General features: G+C 43.2%; 1 protein-coding gene across 1 annotated transcript in view; it reads right to left on the reverse strand.

Annotated features, from left to right (window-relative positions):
• The window catches only part of PPP2R3A (protein phosphatase 2 regulatory subunit B'', alpha), a 50,071-nt gene that overhangs the window by 15,559 nt on the left and 15,777 nt on the right, over positions 1-18,735 (reverse strand). The window contains 4 exon segments of the mRNA XM_014944247.1: positions 3,797-3,871; positions 5,724-5,826; positions 8,579-8,682; positions 10,872-11,132. Of these exon segments, the coding sequence (XP_014799733.1) occupies positions 3,797-3,871; positions 5,724-5,826; positions 8,579-8,682; positions 10,872-11,132 (543 nt within the window).

The following is an 18,735-nucleotide window of genomic DNA, read 5'->3' on the forward strand; positions in this document are numbered from 1 at the left end:
GGATGGATGTCCTTCTAAGGTTGGGTGTCGATCCCATTAAAAGCAAACAAACAAACAAAAATCTGTCCTAACACCAGCAATCACTGAGCAATGTTCTATGGCCTATGTAGTACAAGAGGTCAGACTAGATAACTACAATGATTTTCTCTGGTCTTAAGCACAACGAAAAAAGCCGTATGTTTGTTTCTTCTTCTTTAATGCCTCTGGCAGCCACTGCCATTCTGAACTATTTTTGGACTTTGTTTGGCCCTTGCTTCCAGATTGCACAACAGCTCAGAGAACTGAAGTGTGTCTCACCTCATACATAACCCGTTATCACACCTGTCAACTCTGTAGCAATTCTTAAAGATACAGGGTTTTCACACCATTCCAAGGACTCAACAATCCCAAGAATGGGCAAAAGGACCCCTAATCAGCAATCATCATCTTTTCCTCTGCTTGCAGGGTAATAAAAGACAACAAAATATCCCCTTGTTTGTGATATGTAAGAAACTGTTCCTCTATCAGACCATATTGCTATAGATGTTCCATCTGCTCTCTCCTCACCTAGCTGTAAAAATAAGGCATTCGGAGGTACAATGGGATCTCATTTCATCTCTTTTATCATGTCCAGTCACTCAGTGCAGGCTTTATTATTCAAATAATGGTCCAGTTCCAACGGATAGTACATAGTGTATATATCAGTATAAAATGTCAATACTTCTCTCTCTGTTTCCCAGGTTGTGACAACTAAGCTGTCAAAAAACATCCTAGAACATAATTACACAGCCTGAGATGATCTGCAGCATTCAAGCCCCACTTGTCAGTTATGCCTTACTGAAAGCCATAACTGGCTTTGTCTTTCCCAGCATGGAAGATTATTTATTCTGAATTCAGTACACAAACCTTTGGAAGGGGGAGTCCTTTCCTTTTTGCCCATTATCCTCATGTATTCTACCTCCAGGACCCAAACCATTGATGGGTCAGTTCTAGACCTTTCTCCAATCTTCCCATGGAAGAACAACAGCAATACCATTGCTGGAAAAACCCACCAAGCTTTATTAAACCCTGTAGGGCATCTTCCCCTTACACATCCACATTGGTAACACTGCATAAGCTGAAGCATTTTTCAACAAGCAATGTTGTGTTTTGCCAAGTTGTTTTCAGTTGACTCAGCTTTTCAACAACAGCAATCAGTGCTCACTGCAGCGCTCGCTCGGAGCCTTGTTTGAACATTCTGCAGAAGTCACATTTTAAAAGCTTTTACAATAAATGCCACGTGATAGTCTGCATCATCTTCACCAGCTTCAGAAGTCGGTTTCTGTTGATAGAAAGACAAGTAGTTCAGAATACTGGCAATGCAACAGCTCACAGGTACTAACACAGACTAAATTACAGCTTACTGCATCCAAAAGGCACCTCTAAAAGGTGAAGGAGGAGCAAAAAAACCCCCTGAAATGTGTATACCCTCCTTACCCATACTAGACTGTTAGCTTACTCTCCAGGTGATGTGTCCAGCAATGAACACATAAAGCAGTGTCTCCTTACGGCCCTCATCTGTAACACAAAAATAAAATGTAATTTTGGCACTGACAGCAAATACAGCATTCTGTCAGTGTAATAGGTATAAGGCACTCTACCTTGAGGGCAGCAAAAGGATCCGAGTCGTCTCAAAATCCAAGGACAAAGCTGTTTCCTTCATTACCTCCTGGTGGAAATACTGAATTTTTGTAACATTAAAGAGAGAAGTTCCAAACTGTCTGTGGAAGGAGAGGTGAGAAATAAGGACTCCTGGTATCAGAGAGGAGAGCCACTGCTGCAGCGGGCCAAGTACTGCCGCTCCAGATGGGAACAACCTGACCCAAGGGACTGTCTGTCTCCTGAGGTCTTGACTCTGCTCCAACTCAGTGATCTGGCCAAAGCTCAGAAGGAATCTGTCTGTCGGCACAGACACCCAGAACCAGCATTGTCCTGCCAGTGTGGGGACATCACAACTCTAAGATTCGGCACTGCACACCAATCACCTCAACCACAAGCACCATCTTCTCCTGGCTGCCTGGGAGAGAGTCTAGAAACCCACCTCCATCAGAGTGTTGTGAGGAAGGGTGCCCGAGGGCTCAGCATGAAGTAGGAAAAGTACAGAGGAGACAAAAGAAGAATCAGGAAACACTGAGGAACTTAATGTACTCACGGAGGGTCCATTTCTGTGACTGCTTTATGGTGGTAACACAGGCACAGGGAAGTTGTGGAAAAGGAGAGAGGAAGGAAAAGGTGTTGGCCCTTTTTAGTAGCAGCCTGTACTTCAGCTGTCTTGAATTAGAACCTCAGGTCCACACAGCTGGTCACTCAGACCAACCAGAACATGCATTGCACATCCATCAAGCCCAGAGAGTGCAGCAATTGCTGCTTCAGGATACCAAGGGTGATCATTTGGGGGATTACTCTACAAAGGTATTTGGTTTTTGCCTTTATTCCCTCCTTTAGACCCCAAAAAATGCAGGAATAGCACATGGCTTGAGCAGAGGAACCTGTAAAGGCAGATGGCACAGAACTGCCATCCAACAGCCAGCACCAGGATAACCACACATTGCATCTTGACCTGCTCAATGCCAAAGAACAACTGGTTGATATTGCAGTCAGAAACCAACGCTAGTGTGACCTGAAATCTTTCAGTTCTCACCCCTCCATATACTTTAAACACCAAATACCAGGGTAAATGTGCCACAGGCACCTTCCACACACCCATCCACGTGCCTCCATAATTCCCTGGCCATTGTTATACCTACTCTGGCCAGTTACTACAGTTAAGGTATCTGTTGTCTTGCTCCATGGGGACTAAATATGTTGAAAACACACCGATATTCACTGTCATGTTCAAGTGCATCCAGACATTTAAAATTGATCCTTGTTACACATTTTCATACAACATTAGCGTGACAGCTCCGGGTTTGCTCAGAGCAACAGTGTCTTTCTGCCATCTGCTCCTGACAGGGAAGGAAGAAGGCTGTGTCTGCCAGTAACCTCCCAGCTGCCAGTATGCGGTGCAGCTGGCCCCCATGCAGACCCTGGCAAGCAAACTTTAAACCCTTGAGCCCTGGTGGGATACAGCTCCCATCAGGTCTGTCATTATTTGGATCCGTTACCACTGCAGAGATAAAACATACCAACATTTATACCTCTTATCCAGATTCATACCCGACACAAGACAAGCTAAAGGCTTAAAAAAGTACAAACTTATTGAGGTAAAGTACCACTTTAAGTGCTGACTGCAAAGTTGGAACAAAGTTACAGAACAAAACCCACAACAAACACAAGTCACAAAAGCTCAGTGGCTCAGAAAGACCAGATAGGCTTTCTGGCAAGAGTGAGAGGCAGGAGAATTGGACAGGAGACCCCTGTGTGCAACGGATGCTTTGTACCATGGAACAGTCACAAATTCTCCATGTTTAAGCAACAGAAATCTTCAAACATACGGCTCTCCGTGCCTCAGCAGCCCAGCAGAGATAGGGGTAACTTAGCAGCTCTCAAAGACCAAAGAAGGACCTCTCATTTTCCTTCATCAGGATTAAAGGCCAAAAAACCTGCTTTTATATATTTGCTTAAGACCAGAAAAAATCATCATTAACCTTTTGAATAACCTCTTGTATGTACAGGCAGATTCATTTTTCCTTTGGAAGCAGTTCTTAAAATAACCCATTGCCAGTGATATTAAAAACACTTCTATTTTTTTGAAATAACTGAAGGATTTGCTGATGGGACCAGTGATAAATCATAAAGGGAGGGTTGGTACAGCAGGAGATGAAAGGAGCCAGCCTACCGTCGTGATATACCGGGAATGGAACTCCGGAGCATCCTTCAGGAACGTCAGGCCAGGGTGTGTTTCCACCACATCCTGCAAGACAAGACCAAATAAAATGAAATAGGTTTTCTTCTCCTTTTAATGTTTAGAAGTTTATCGGTTTACAAGCCAATACTTTTGCTTACTTTTGAAAGCGTATTCGCAGCATTAACAATAAAACTGAAATGACATCTTTTTATCTCTACAGTGAGCCTTCCAGAAGTATAAATAGATACATTTTCTGGGAAATACGCACCTGTTTGGCCATTTTGATTTACTTAAGGACAGAAAAACAAAGGAAGAGAGTTAGTGAGTAGATGAAAACTCATTTTCATTGAATGAGACATAAAATTAGTTAGTTGACCATGCAACTATCTCCTCTGCAAGACTTTTTTTTTCGCCATTCATTGAAGACATTAACATTTATTAGAGCTAGGTGTGAGAAACAAACATTCCTTGAAAGGTTGAGAAAGTTGCCTTTTATGTCCTCCACAACAATGACAGCTCTTGTGAGCCTCAGAATGTATGCAGGTACTCTCAGTGTTTTTCCAAAATTTACTGGAGCTACCTGTGGAGATGCCTCTTTCTCAAGATGAGCTGTCTGCAAGCCAGACACTGGATCACGATGCCAAATCCGCCAAGAAATGCATGACCAAAAACATGGAGAAACTGATCTTGAATGAATCAGCTCAGATCGTGTATGAGTCAATGTTTGTGTAATTTCTACGTGTCTGAGCCTTCTACCCTTAAAAAAAAAAAAACAACCTGGAGAAGTGTTCAAAGTTTTGCTTTGCCTATACCATGGTATGACGAAGGGATAAAGCAGACACAGTGCCCTCAGGGGTGTGATAGGACCAGATTTTGGCCAGTCTGACTGGATGTCTAACACGATGGTGTAATATTGCCAGCCTCTGGCTGGCAAACAAGATTGTACACGCCTTCGATTGCAACAACAGCTAAAAACCAGAGCTGCTATCAACCAGGGAAAGGCTGCGTGCCCAGTGGAGAAGAGATGAAAAGGAACAACGAGAAAATGTATCCATCACAAGCCCAGTTTTGTTGGAGACACAGAAACACCCAGCACAGACACTAAGGTCTTTCCCCAACAAAACATCTCCAGAGAGATTTTGCACAGAGGGCAACGCACTGTGAGAAATGTAGAGATACATGGAAAGGCTCAGAAAGTGTCAACAGATGAGCAGAGGAGCAGATGGACCAGATTTATAGAAAAAGTATAAAGAAACCCTAAACCTATCTAGAACCTGCCAAAATGGCCACAAATAAAGAATGTGATACTTTGCTGTGTTAAAAATATCACATGTGAATCAAAGGAAAAGAAAGCAATGAAAGCAGGATGCACAGTTTTAGCCGGTGTATTAGCAAAAATAAAAAATCAGCAGAGACTCGTGCACTAGCAGGTTTAGAGGCATATATATAGAATAACTGCAAAATTTTTTGCAACAATTTCCACGTGGTCTGGTACTCCTGCTAAATAAATTCAATTATAATTGTCTTGTCAAGCAACTTTTGCAACTTTTCTAATAAGCTTTTACGTTGTGCAACAGCGCCATGCATTTTTTTTCCCCAATAACCACCTAGAGAAATGGGGCAAATTTCAGCCTGGTTACCAGGCACCGATAAATACAAATCCTAACAAGAGGCAAGAGACTATATAAAGCTTTAAAAATCCTCAGTGACTTTAGCAAGATATGTAGCTGGTTGGCACTTATGCCAAATAGTCCACTTAAAATGCTTATGTTTCACTCTAAAATAAACCCACCCAGGTGGTCTTCAAACCAAAGGTCTGCGTGTCTTTAGTAAACATTTAAAGGCATGAAAATAAAGTAGTTACAGAAGAAACACAGGGTGCTCTCCTGTCCTTTCACTGCTGAGCTGTTGCAGGTACCTGAAGCAGTGGGATGAAGTCCTTCTGTTCCAGGTAGTCACAGCCGGGCTTCGCTAAGAGGTATGTGAATCTGGATGCATCGTCGTGGCAGTTACGCAGGATTCTGTGAGAGAGATGAAGTGTTACTCCAACCACTTTGTACCTCACAGGAAAGCCACCAGAGATGGATTATGAAGTGCCTTATCACGTTATACATCCCCACTGAATTAGGCAAAGCTGACCTCAGCCCACCAGCACCCATTTTCTTCAATACCTTCCAGCAGCACTACGATACTTGCAGCCAGTGGAGCTTTTTTTTTCATGTTAATGCTGCTGTGGTGAACAAGGTTTCCTACTGAAGACTATTCTTACTTTGATTCCATAGCATTGTATAAGTAACCTGACTTTTCAATACGCTGCATGCTCACTGATCTCATTTGAAGTCAATAGGATCGACCTAATGGGATGCCAGAACAGACATCCTCTCCAATTTAATCCTTTACTACATTTCAATATTTGAGGGTATTACCAAACTACAGTCGCTACATTTTCAACCAGAAAAATCACTCCCCAGAAGGGAAAAGAACACCCCTTGTTAATCACAGCACAGCTGGCTGCTGTGCACTGAAGAACAGCCCAATGCACTGGGAAGGCCACAACTGGAATCCTGCGTCCAGTTCTGGGCTCCCCAGTTCAAGAGGGACAGGGAACTACTGGAAAGAGTCCAGCGTAGGGCTACAAAGATGATTCAAGGATTGGAGCATCTCCCTTATGAAGAAAGACTGAGAGAGCTGGGACTCTTTAGTCTGGAGAAGAGAAGGCTGAGGGGAGACCTTATTAATGCTGACAAGTATCTCAAGGGAGGGTTGAAGGAGGAGGGACCTGGATTCTTTTCAGTGGTTCCCAGTGAGAGGACAAGGGGCAACGGGCACAAGTTGGAACAGAAGAGGTTCCACTCAAATATGAGAAAAAACTTCTTCACAGTGAGGGTGGCAGAGCCCTGGAACAGGCTGCCCAGGGAGGGTGTGGAGTCCCCTTCTTTGGAGATCTTCAAGCTCCTCCTGGATGCTCCTGAGTAACATGCTCTAGCTCTAGGCAATCCTGCTTCAGCAGGGGAGTTGGACTAGATGATCTCTATGGTCCCTTCCAACTCTAGAAATTCAGTGAAATTAAAGAATTAGGAGGACTGAGGATTTAGAGAAACATGTGAACTCATTCCTTAGATTGACAGTTTGCATCTGACACCGATTCTTGTCTCTGCTTTCTTCTAATACAAAATACTACCCTGGTGAAAGATATCACAATTTCTTAATTCACTCCAAACAGAAATACTCATGAAAACAGAAACTCCGTGACATTTACCAAATTGCTACTGAATACCTGTAACAGAAAAGAACATTTGGATATATCAAACACTAAGCTGTTCATATAGTACAAGGGAAACCATAAATTACTCAGAAAATTACCTTTTATACTTTAATAACTGTGAAAATACAACCAGAAGATCTGATTTTCAGAAGCCTGCTATACCCAGTAATTCCTACTGACTTCAAATGAGATCAGTGAGCATGTAGCACTTATAAAGTCAGGTCAGCTACTGAGATGCTTAAAAATAGGCTTCAGCAATTAAAGATAACTGTTTGAAAATTATGGCTGTGTTCAGATAGCTGTAGTCTAACTTTACCAGGAACACTACATTTATTTCTGTCTATTGTCTTTCCAGAAAAAATTTTGCTACTGTCAGAGGGGAAGGGAAGGCTGGGGGAGGAGGAAATCTTTTCTAAAAGAGCAATTAAAGTGAGAAAAGCACACAAAACTTGGCTTGGAAATGGTGTGGTTAAAAGAATACAGAAGAGGGGCATGACCACAGTCTGCAAATATCTGAAGGATGTGAAAGGCAGAGGAGTGAAAATATGTGGTATCATACATGAGGGATTAATTAGGAGTAATTGGAGGAACCTAAGGAAGGAAAAAATGTTGTCTGTGTCAAGAGAAACTGACTGACACAGTCATCCCCTAACATTTTTGCAATTTTGCCAGGGTAATTAGAAACTGTTTTGACAATATTGTCACAGGAAATACTTTGGGAACTGGGGGTTAAAGGCTACTTTAAGAATCTGAAGAGCAACCATTAAGTCAAAAGTAAGAACTCTGGATATGAGATGGGGACATTGTTCAGGTTTTTCCCAAACTAGACTAACACCTGAATCACCCTGGAGGGAAAAAGATTAGGCAAGAGAGCAAGTCTGTTTTCCATCTCACACCTCTGACTCCAAGCACAGTATCTCCAGAGCTCTCAAAAAGAAGCCTCGACAACAGTATGTGGAAGTGACTGTCAAACCCCACAGATTTATTGTACAGCGTGTGCTTGAGGAAGGTAGTAACTATTAAAGCCCCCAGAGTATCTACTTGTATGAAGTTTCTTTATTTTACATTCCTTCTTCCTTTCCTGTAACATTATCACACGCCTCCTCTCCCCATTGCCAAAAGGCACTCACTCAGTGTGAGTGAGTGAGCAGCAAAAAGGTCTCAGATAAATATATCCCAATATTGTCCACTGACACCTATCAACCAGCTCACACAAGGCTGCCATATTTCTAGGGAGCACATTAATATATTTTATATGCCAACCAGATCAGAAAGTCTCAATATCTATACAATTGCTTCAAAGTTTGTTGGTGCAGCGTGGAAACAAGTGTTCAGGGAGTGTTGCGGAAGAAAGCTTAAGCTAATAGAGATTTTTAAGCCATTTATTTTTTTTTTTCTAAATAAGGGACAACGATTTGAAAAGTCTGGTAAAAAAAAAAAAAAAAAAAAAGGAAAAGAGGGGCTGTTCTCTTTTTCCAGAAAGAGAGTTTTGCATTTGCTATACTCACTTTCTCCACATGGATACAAAGGAGTGGACAGATACACATCCTGTCCTTTCTCCTCCTGCTGCATTGAACATCGGTGCTTTCCAGTAGAGTGGGCAGCCACAGATCTGCAACAAGGAACACAAAAGCAGTCACCTTTTAAAAGTGAAGAAGAGCCTGCTTCTTTACACACCAAATTCACCACCAAGAGTTTTACGTAAGGGAAATGAAGTGATGACGGCACACAGATTAGTCAAAAAAGCTATTTACTGTAAACCAAGGTTCAGAATCCACCAATAACTTTCTACTTCGTCATATGATGTTTTAAATAGCTAAGAAATATGTCCTGATCCTCTTCTGAGCCTGACAGAGACTATCACACTCTTCAGCTTGGTCTTTGACTGAGCTGTTTAGCAAGATTCCCCAAAAAGTGTTGTGGAGAGAAACAGGCACCTCCTTCCAGAGGCCACTCAAACCAGGTACCTCATAACCCACCTTAGAAAGGGATGACCCATTCTCTACATGGGCTGACTTCTCACTGACAGGATTAAATGCCTGAAGGTTAAATGATTCTCATCCTGTAGCTTTCAGTGCCTTCCACCCAGAACAGCCCATTTTCTCAGCACCACTAGCTAACAGCAGGATAAAAAAAAATGAAAGTATGAATGGAGAGGCTGATTCCAGCAAAAGGACTCCCTGAACAATTTCTTAATTAGTCTCTGCAGAGGCTACTAGCTTTCAGAATGGCAATCAAATGAAAGCTCGAGCATTTTGTATTCTAATGCCTCAGAATAGCAGGCTTGAAAACGGCTTCAAACATTCAGCTGCTGACACCTTCAAGAAACCTACTCTTTAGCACAAAGATCTTTCTAGCCACCTTTATGACTCCAGCCAAGGTGTCAGAACATTGGCAAAACACAGACCTGGGAGGGACACAGCTGATTCGGGCCAGGCACAAGTAAGAAGGATATCACACCAAACAGGAGGAATATTTTGAAGAAGTAGTTGAAGCATCACTTTTGCTTTCTCCCCAAAGCCTCTTTCACCTCTTCTATTGACCAAGACTACACTGAAAACCCAGTCGCAACTTTTTGTCTGTGTGGTTTTTTGGGAACCCCAGTCAGCACAAGAACCACTTTTGGACTCAGCAGGTGACTGTACCTCTACAGGTATTTAACTGCTCTGAGGAAAGAGTGACATTTACTCGCTGCTGGGTTATTTGTGTAGCTTATTTCAGAGCCCCAAAACTGGTACCATTATCCATAATCGCAGGGAGCACAAGCCTTACAACAGCTAAATGGTGTGGAGCACATCAGATGTAGAGACCAGACAGAAAGTCAGAGGTCTCTTCTACACCACCTTCCTGCTTTCCCCAGTTTGAACATGACAGGCCACACACAGTTGCCTGTCTTGTCATAAAATCAGTTTCAAACCCTTTTATGGCCAAGCACACAAGTTTTTCTGTTTATGTTTTCAGAGATGGTTTACAAATAATGCCACTCCATTTCTCTAAAAACAAACAAATGAACAACCTAGTCTCTCAGGAAAAAAAAATAAATAAATTCTTCCTTCTTGGAAAACAAGTGTTCCTCTTGGACAGAACATCATTGCTCAATCTACAGTGCCAAAGACACGTTCAGGGCAAACCGAACATATGAGCTGCGTCTGACAACTGCTAGTTTTAGATCAGCCTTGCTAAAAACCATGGTTGAAGGAGAGGAAAATAGAACCACCCATCTGCAGCGTGCTCCCACACAAGTGCTGTGTTTTGTTCCCCGAAGCCAGGAACTCATTAGCAGACTGTAACAACTCCAAGGCTGCTGACACCTGCGTTATGGATATTGAACGTACGCATCTCGGTGGCTGAGGGTTGACTAAGCCTTTCCCTCCTCTCCGTCCAAGGAGGCGTAGGCTGGAAACTGCTTTCTCAAGCAACTGCTCTCTCAAGCCTACATAGAGCATGTCCAGCTCAGAGGGACACCTAGCACAAACTTAGTCTGGGGCATCAGGCAGTGCCATCTCCTGAGCATAATTATGGAGGAATAGAAAAAAAAAAACCAAACCAAAAATACAATTTATATTTGGTAAAAAATCCGAAAGAACCATTGCAAATCAAAGCAAGAAAGAACATATCAGATGGGACAAGCAGCAAACTGAACTTATCTTTGTCTACTATTTTCTTAATCTAAACAAAACCACTCAGAGCAAAAGGATATTAGTTCTTTTTTTTCCACCAAAACTGAGAACAGCTGTGAGGTACTTTTGTCATTCATTCAGTTTTGTCTCCAAAACCCCAAAAAACCTACAGAATAGTTACCTTAGCAATTTTCCCCATTTCACAGATGTTTGCTTTCTCATCTTCAAACTCTGTAAATGCTTCCTCAATCCTGGCAATGATCTCTTCGTGATTAGTGCAGACATTGGGAAGTCCTTTAGGGAAGTAGAAACGTGGAATGTTTATGGACAAAGGGGTACTGCTGGTGGCTTTATTCACAGGCAGAGGAGCACAAGGGTTAACCACAGAGCTCAAAGGGACTGGGGATGAAGTTCCAGGTTTCTTCTCTTGTTTACTTTGAACCTGAAAATATAATGAATAACAAATACTTTTTAACAGCATGGCATTCCGAGCAGGAGAAAACAGTTTGTGCTCCCAGTGATTAGGGAAAAAATTAAAACCCACCACCAATTAAATTATGGCACAGAGATAAAAACGCATGTCTTAAGTAGCCAATTAAAATTTTTCTGCAATATCAAACATTCCAAACTCAGGATCTGTCATAACTGCTTTTATGTAGTTTCTGTGCATTTTATGTACGTAGCTGTGGAGTACAATATACTGTTGAATCACAAAGGAACACACTCTGCAATTCAGCAATACCACAGAACAAGGACAATTCTATTTCTTCTCACGTTGGTCACTGTGTTGTCATTCTGCCCCCAAAGCAGCAAAGCATCAAAATCTGGTTATTAGTATCTCCTCTTAGAACCAGAACACCCACTCACACAAACGTCTTGCCTCAAGTATGAGCAAACTTACCCTCAGAACATCGACATTTTCCATTCCTTGAGAACATCATTTATTTGGCAAAGTATCGCTTCACAGATAAATTAAGGAAAGATTTCCAAGACTGCCTTCTAAATGTCAAGAAGCCTCTTACTCTATGCCCAACTTGAGCACTTTTGACTGAATTTTTGATTTTTTAATGTCAATTTTGACATTAGGAATTACGAGCAGCCAGCAGTTTGTCATCAGGCACCCACATGATACAGCACACAGAGTTAGTGCAAAATCATAGAATCACAGAATCATAGAGTAGTTTGGGTTGGAAGGGACCTTAAAGATCATCGTGTTCCAACCCCCTGCCCTGGGCAGGGACACCTCCCACCAGACCAGGTTGCTCAAAGCCCCATCCAGCCTGGCCTTGAACCCCTCCAGGGATGGGGCAGCCACAGCTTCTCTGGGCAACCTGGGCCAGTGTCTCACCACCCTCATAGTAAAAAATTTCTTCCTGAGATCTAATCTGAATCTCCCCTCTTTCAGCTTAAAACCATTACCCCTCATCCTATCACTCCATCCATCCTACCACTCCTCTCCTGTCTGTAGTAAACATATGGCTGATATGGTGATCTCCACCAGATCACCTTTCTAATGGACCTCTGGAATCTTCTGGCTCTAGCCATATGTCAATATATTTCATAAAAGGCAGCATTTGTGTTTCAGTACATAATGAGATCCTAAAATAGGTAAATTTTCAGACATAGGAGGGAATATATAGAGTTTTTATAAACTCTGAAAAGTAGTTACAGTATAAGCAGCAGAATTCAGATGCTAGGATGCCAAAGGATGATGAATTCCCTACTCCCCCAGGAATACACACTTTCTTGGGAAAAGGCGACAGGCTTGCCTGTTGCACAATGGTTCCAATGCAAGAGTTATTATTAATGTAACAGCATATGTGATAAGAGGCTAATAAGGCAACGGTCAAGTAAATACAGCTGCAACTTTCACTTTGTTTATTCTATTCCAAAACAAAATGGTTTCAGGATAAAGCAGCCAAGCCTGAGTTCACTAAATAAAGAAGAATGTATATGATGAACTGACTAAATGCTTTGCCTTATAATTTTCGAGAAGTTTGGAGCTTTTTTCTTTACACATACTGGATGCTCCAACTTGCTGTTGGTTTGCTCTCAGGAAGACAAAGTGAGAACTGTAAAAGCTTCCTTAAGCCCTGTTTTTTCTCCATTTTAGAATACTTTACAAACCATTCTTCAGAGACCTGTAAAATGAGAGATGGAAGGATTTTCCTCCTCTTTACTCCTCCACTTCACTGCTCTTTTTTTTTTATTTTTTAATGGGGAAAACCTCTTCCTTCTTCCAAATGCTGTCCCATTTCAGGAGCAGGAACACACATGCCTGCACAGCCGTGCCAGCCCAAGAGCACTTTTGTACCATAACTGGTCTGTACAGAACACATTAACCAGGAGCTTGGCTTCACTTAAGTCCTCCTCTCTCTTGCAACACAGGACTTCAGCTGAAGACTGAAGAGTACTTGCAGCCATCAGGTTTTCTGAAAATATCAATACTAGTATAAGGAATCAGCACGGTCCTCAATATAGCTCTCAACTTTTGGAGAACAAGCCCAATTACCACCATCTGTTCTTCCTCCCTTCCTTGACTTTTCCTGCTCTCCCACATACTGCATATCTTCGTGTTTGTGTCCACTCCCAAATGATGCTGGAGCTCCAAGTGAGCCAGTAAAGAGGGTCAAAGGGTCTGAAGAGGGCTGTGCAACAGAGTAGGCATCAGCCTTGGTTACTGTGTCCCACATTATGACGATGCAGGTAGGGGACCTGAAACAGTGGCAGGAATTAAGCTGGGGGGAAGCTGGTTTACTCACTTTAGGAGCAGCAGCTCCATGGGTTAATGAAAAACAACCCTTCTCCTGGCTTCCTTTTGCTCTTTACTCAGTAGAGTAACAAAACCAAAACCCGGACAGGCTGAACGTGCCTGGGAAGGGAGGACACAGCCCCAGAGCCTTCCTCCCATGGCTGCCTGCTTCAGTACAGGAGGCTAAAGCAACAGGGGTGAATGGAGCTCTCCAAGGGAGGTCTTCTCAAGAAGCCTCCAACCGATTGGGAAAGAGCAGGTTAGTGAATTGGACCTTTGTGCCTAAGTCAAGCTAGTAATTTGGCTTGGAGGGCTCCTTATGTGTGTCACCACTTCTGCTTTTACGATCTGCCTGTCACCCTCTCTGCCCTGCGTCGCTCGTGGCTTTTCCAGCCACAACCCAACTCTACTCAGCAGCTTTCCCTTTCTGGATTCCAGCAGAGGGGAAACCCCTGCCAGTCTCTCACAGCACCATATTCATACAAACAATGCAAGGCTGGAACAGACAATGAGGTGCCAACTCCAGCCACTTGACTTCTATAATAGGACTTAACATCTGTTTGTCTTGAAAACCCACTTCCCTGAAACAGGTCTATTGCTCATGGATCTCTTCAATGCACACATGCACTCCTAGCTGCCAGGACTGTGAAGAACTAGAAGAAATGACTCAAATTGAACAAAAAGGTCCACAAATCAAAAGGAAGCAAACCAATATATTGCTCTCTAAGGGCACTAACTCTTCACTTTAACAAAATATCCCCCTACAGTACAAGAGAATGATAGAGTTAGATTCTTTTTTTTTTTCTTGGAAGGCAGAGAGGCATCCCCAAAGCAGACCACCACAACAGCACTGTGCCATTTTCCTCCTCTTCTGCACACCCCATACATCCTGATACGGCACAAGACTCGAGCTGATCATCCTGGAACCCAACTCATCCACTTTGCCCTGCCCTCCACCTTCCCAAAAGCAGAGCAACTCATTTTCCTCCGGGTACTGTCAAAGTCAGCAACACTTGATACCAGCTCACACACAGTCAGGACCCCGGAATCCACATTAATTTCCTGATCCACAACCACAACACAAGCCAAAAGGTTAGACATCCATAGGAGAAATACTGGGAATGCTCCTGAGCTCCCAAGTAGGGAGCCAGTTCAGACATAGGTTTGCTGATGACCTTCCCAGTAAGGCTGAATCACTAGGTCCTACTCAGGCCAAGGCAAACAAGGTGGAAGCATTGCTCATGGGTGGCTTCTTTTCAGAAGCTCCTACTTCAGGAATAGAAGTAAGATTTTTGAACTTTGCCTTCTTCCTTGTCACATAAGAAATGAGCTGTCTACACCACCACAAAGAGAAAACAACAAGCAGCAACTGGCTCTTGAGGATCCCGCTCCCTAAAACAATCTTGAAACCTAACGCTCTGGGATGGGTATAACCAGATGTCAACCACTATGGAGACAGCAGGGAGTTAATTACAACTAGCTGGGAAAAATTAAGTGAGTGATACGAGCTGAATTTCTGTGGGAATTCCTTGGGAAAAACAGTTTCTTGTTGCAAAAAAGTTGACCTTAAATGCCGTTCACTTAGTGGAACACATTACTCCAACAGTGACATGCATTTTCAGAAAGGACAACTACAAAAGGAAACTACAACTACTATAATAAATCTTTTAACTTATTAGCAATAGCTAACAATTTTATTTGTTTTTTTGCTGAAGAGCAAGGTGAGATTAAAGCCTATTTTTAAATACTGCCCTATAGCATAGTGTAATTCACCTTAACTAAAATCTCCCTATCCACTATTATCCCCTTTTGCCTGTCATACAATTTATTTATGGACGGACTAAAATAGTGACATCTGCATTATAAATACACGAGACAGAACTACAGCCTCGTTGTAGCTACACAAACAAAGCACAGACACTAAACCTCTGTTATCCAGGCCTGTCTGTCAGGGACTTGCCAGTCCCAGCAGAAAACTCCATGGAAGGAAGCAGCATCACGTCCAGTGCTCAAATACTTTCTCCTCCTTCCTCCCGGCCCCCATCTCCAACAGGAGCCCAGATAATAAATTTACCACTTTCTTGTTTTTTTCCAAACAGGATTCTGTCATCCTCTTTTCTAGGGTACAGTGACTCAGCCTGGTTTCTCGCACTCCACAGTGCTGACTTAATGTCTCCTGCCATTTTTTACAGTTCCTGTCTTACTGGAGTCTGATGGTAGCTGGACATAAGCCATCCTCAGAGATCATCAGTTCTCCAGAGCTGACTTGTATCTTTTGCCCAAGACTTTCTCTTCTTTTCCTTCCCTGAAGCCCTTTCTCATCATTGTATCTTTCTGCTGCCTCTTTTTTTTTTTTACCCATCTCCAAAGGGACTAAGAACAGCAGAGGTTCATTTGCACAGGGCTCCCCAACAGCAAGAAGAGGAGAGACTCTGAGAAAAGGCATTTCTGGAGAGAATTTTTTCTACTATAAATCGTAAACTCACCAGCAAAGCCCATTCGCAGCAAAACACAAATGAAAATAAACTCTATCCAAGCAACACGGAATCACAAAAGGATTTAGGTGGTGAGGGACACAGGGCTGACTCTAAGGCTAGATCAGGTTCCTCACTGCCTTATGCAGTTGAGTTTTGAAAAACACAGACTTTGCATGCCTCCACTGACAAATGTGCCTACTGATCTTACAAATGCCCTTCCCGCCACTGATATACTTCAGCCCACGCTCCAAATTCTTCCCTCAAAACTTCCTGGAGAAAATAAGCACTGTGCATCCAGATCCATTCAGACAGAGGGACAGCAGTGGACATAAAGCTCCATTCCTCACAGAATCCCCACCACAGCTCCTGCCTGCCCTGATTTGCAGAGGACACTTACCTAGGGGGAAGGCTGGCACGAGGAAAGGCAGAACCTCAGGCGTGAGACACCTTGACAAACTGTTCAACTACTTCCATCAGAAAAAGTGCCAAGTTCTCTGCCTGTAGTGGTACATGGTGTAAGAGGGGCAACAGCCACAAACTGCAGCTTGGGAGGGCTAGGACAGTAGGAGGATGAATTGAACTGAGGGTACTACAGCCTGCAAGAGGTCACTGAGAGGGTGCGGGATGCATCCTTATCCTTGGGAAGTTTTCAAGACTTGGAGAAAGACAGCTCTGATGCAACCTAGTGTTAGGAACAGTCTTCCTACAAGTGAGATGTTGGACTAGAGACCTCCCTACCTCCCTTCCTACCAACACTGCTATGGGGGGCTCTCTGATCCTTCCACAAGAAGTCCTGCAAAAGATGAGCACAAGAACTGAAATTTACAGCTTTTAAGAGATAAGGGTTTTACAAAAAAATCCTTCTAATCTCTTGCCAATATCTACACGTCCCACAAACTACCTATCACCCATCTCCCTATCACCTTTCCTCCTGCTAGTGCTTTTTCTGTACTTAGTGAGTCCAATTACCTCTACTCTCAGGTCATCTCACACTAACACACACAAGGCACAAGATAGAGCCCCACAAGGCACAAAAATTAACATCTTGCTGCTGCCAAGTGCTCCCATCTCTGTCCTCCACTTCCAACTGCACATTGTCACCACAGACGAAGTGCCAGCTCCAGAGCTTGTCAGACCCCTCTGTGAGCTGATTTAACCCACTTGGAAAGGCAGAAAATGGACTTAGCTTTGTTGCTGGATGGTATTTTACCATGTTATGAATTAAGGGAGCTCACAGAAAGGCCCGTGGAGCTCAGTGCAAGACAGGGTGACACATGAGTCTATGGTGAGGAGGTAGCAAGAGGGAACAAGTATTGGAAGAAAGAAAAGAGAAAGTAAGACTGTCTTTTTTTCCTCTGCACTTGCCTGCTGCATTAGCATCATAGAATGGTTTGGGTTGGAAGGGACCTTAAAGATCATCCAGTTTCAACCCCCCTGCCCTGGGCAGGGACACCTCCCACCAGACCAGGTTGCTCCAAGCCCCCTCCAACCTGGCCTTGAACCCCTCCAGGGATGGGGCAGCCACAGCTTCTCTGGCCAACCTGGGCCAGGCTCTCACCACCCTCAGAGTAAAGAATTTCTTCTGAATTTCTAATCTAAATCTTCCCTCTTTCAGTCTAAAGCTGTTCCCCCTCGTTCTATCCCTACACTGCCTGATAAGGAGACCCTCCCCATCTCTCCTGTAGCCCCCTTCAGGTACTAGAAGGCCACTATAAGTCTCCCCAGAGTCTTCTCTTCTCCAGGCTGAACACCCCCAACTCTCTCAGCCTGTCCTCATAGCAGAGGTTCACTTGCCTTGGATCTGCAGCCCCAGAGCTGTGATTCTCGACGTGTTTAGCAGCAAAGGTTGCTGTTCCTACTGCAGACCAGATGGGAGGGCTTGTACACCAAAGGCTTGTCAATTTTTCCAGTTGGTCTACTAGGAGACCTTATCTCTCCCTGCAAACCATACCCTGACTATGTCCTTAGGTGATCAGATTCACTGTGGGGAGTGAATTTAGCCGTGCTGCGTGGTTCTTGTTAGCCTCTTCTAAATTGCTCGTGGTCCCCACCCAAGCTATTACTACTCATCATTACTTCATGCAATTCTCCTCTAGGGAGTAGTTTCTCCTCATGTGAAAAAAAAACGTGTTTCAGAGATTAACCTCATCCATGTACTTCAACCTGTCACCAGAAATCATGAAAACAAAAACGTGCTACAATATATTCTGGAACAATTTTAATAGCTGTTTCTTAGGAAACAGCTGCAGCGCTGATAATTTCAACTTTTTAACTTCCTCCCTGAGTCACTGATTATTTAAATACAGATGAAGCTCAAGATGGGCTGATTTCAGCATATTGTGACCCCCTGTAAATCTGGGGTGGCTACATGCCCATTTGGTGTCCTAGCATAAACTACTCCAATCTTTTGTCAGTTGTCCCAGAAAGCGAGCAGAGCAGCTGGGATTTACCAAGAAATATAGCCCTGGTGCAATTTCCCTTTCTTTGACTACATCTCCATGATCTTAAGGGCCTTTTCCAACCTAAATGATTCAACAATCCTATTCTTTCCTTCAGCCCCAGCCCAGAGATAGGAGGAAAAAGCACAAAGCAGCACCTTGTGATAGTAAAAGCCTAAATGCCAAAGCCAGGTAGGCTGGTCTGTGCACAAATTTGTACAGTAGAGAGCACAACCCAGTAAATACAGCAGAATGTTGTGGTTGTTCCACATGCAACAGGAAACATTCAGAGCAATCACATACAGAAATAGGGGTTTTCTTACCAAAAAAAAAAAAAAAAAAAAAAATCAAAGAAAAATTTTAAAAGCCTTAACCCCC

The sequence above is a fragment of the Calidris pugnax genome, unplaced genomic scaffold (assembly GCF_001431845.1).
Source record: "Calidris pugnax isolate Ruff unplaced genomic scaffold, ASM143184v1 scaffold143, whole genome shotgun sequence".
Taxonomy (NCBI): domain Eukaryota; kingdom Metazoa; phylum Chordata; class Aves; order Charadriiformes; family Scolopacidae; genus Calidris; species Calidris pugnax.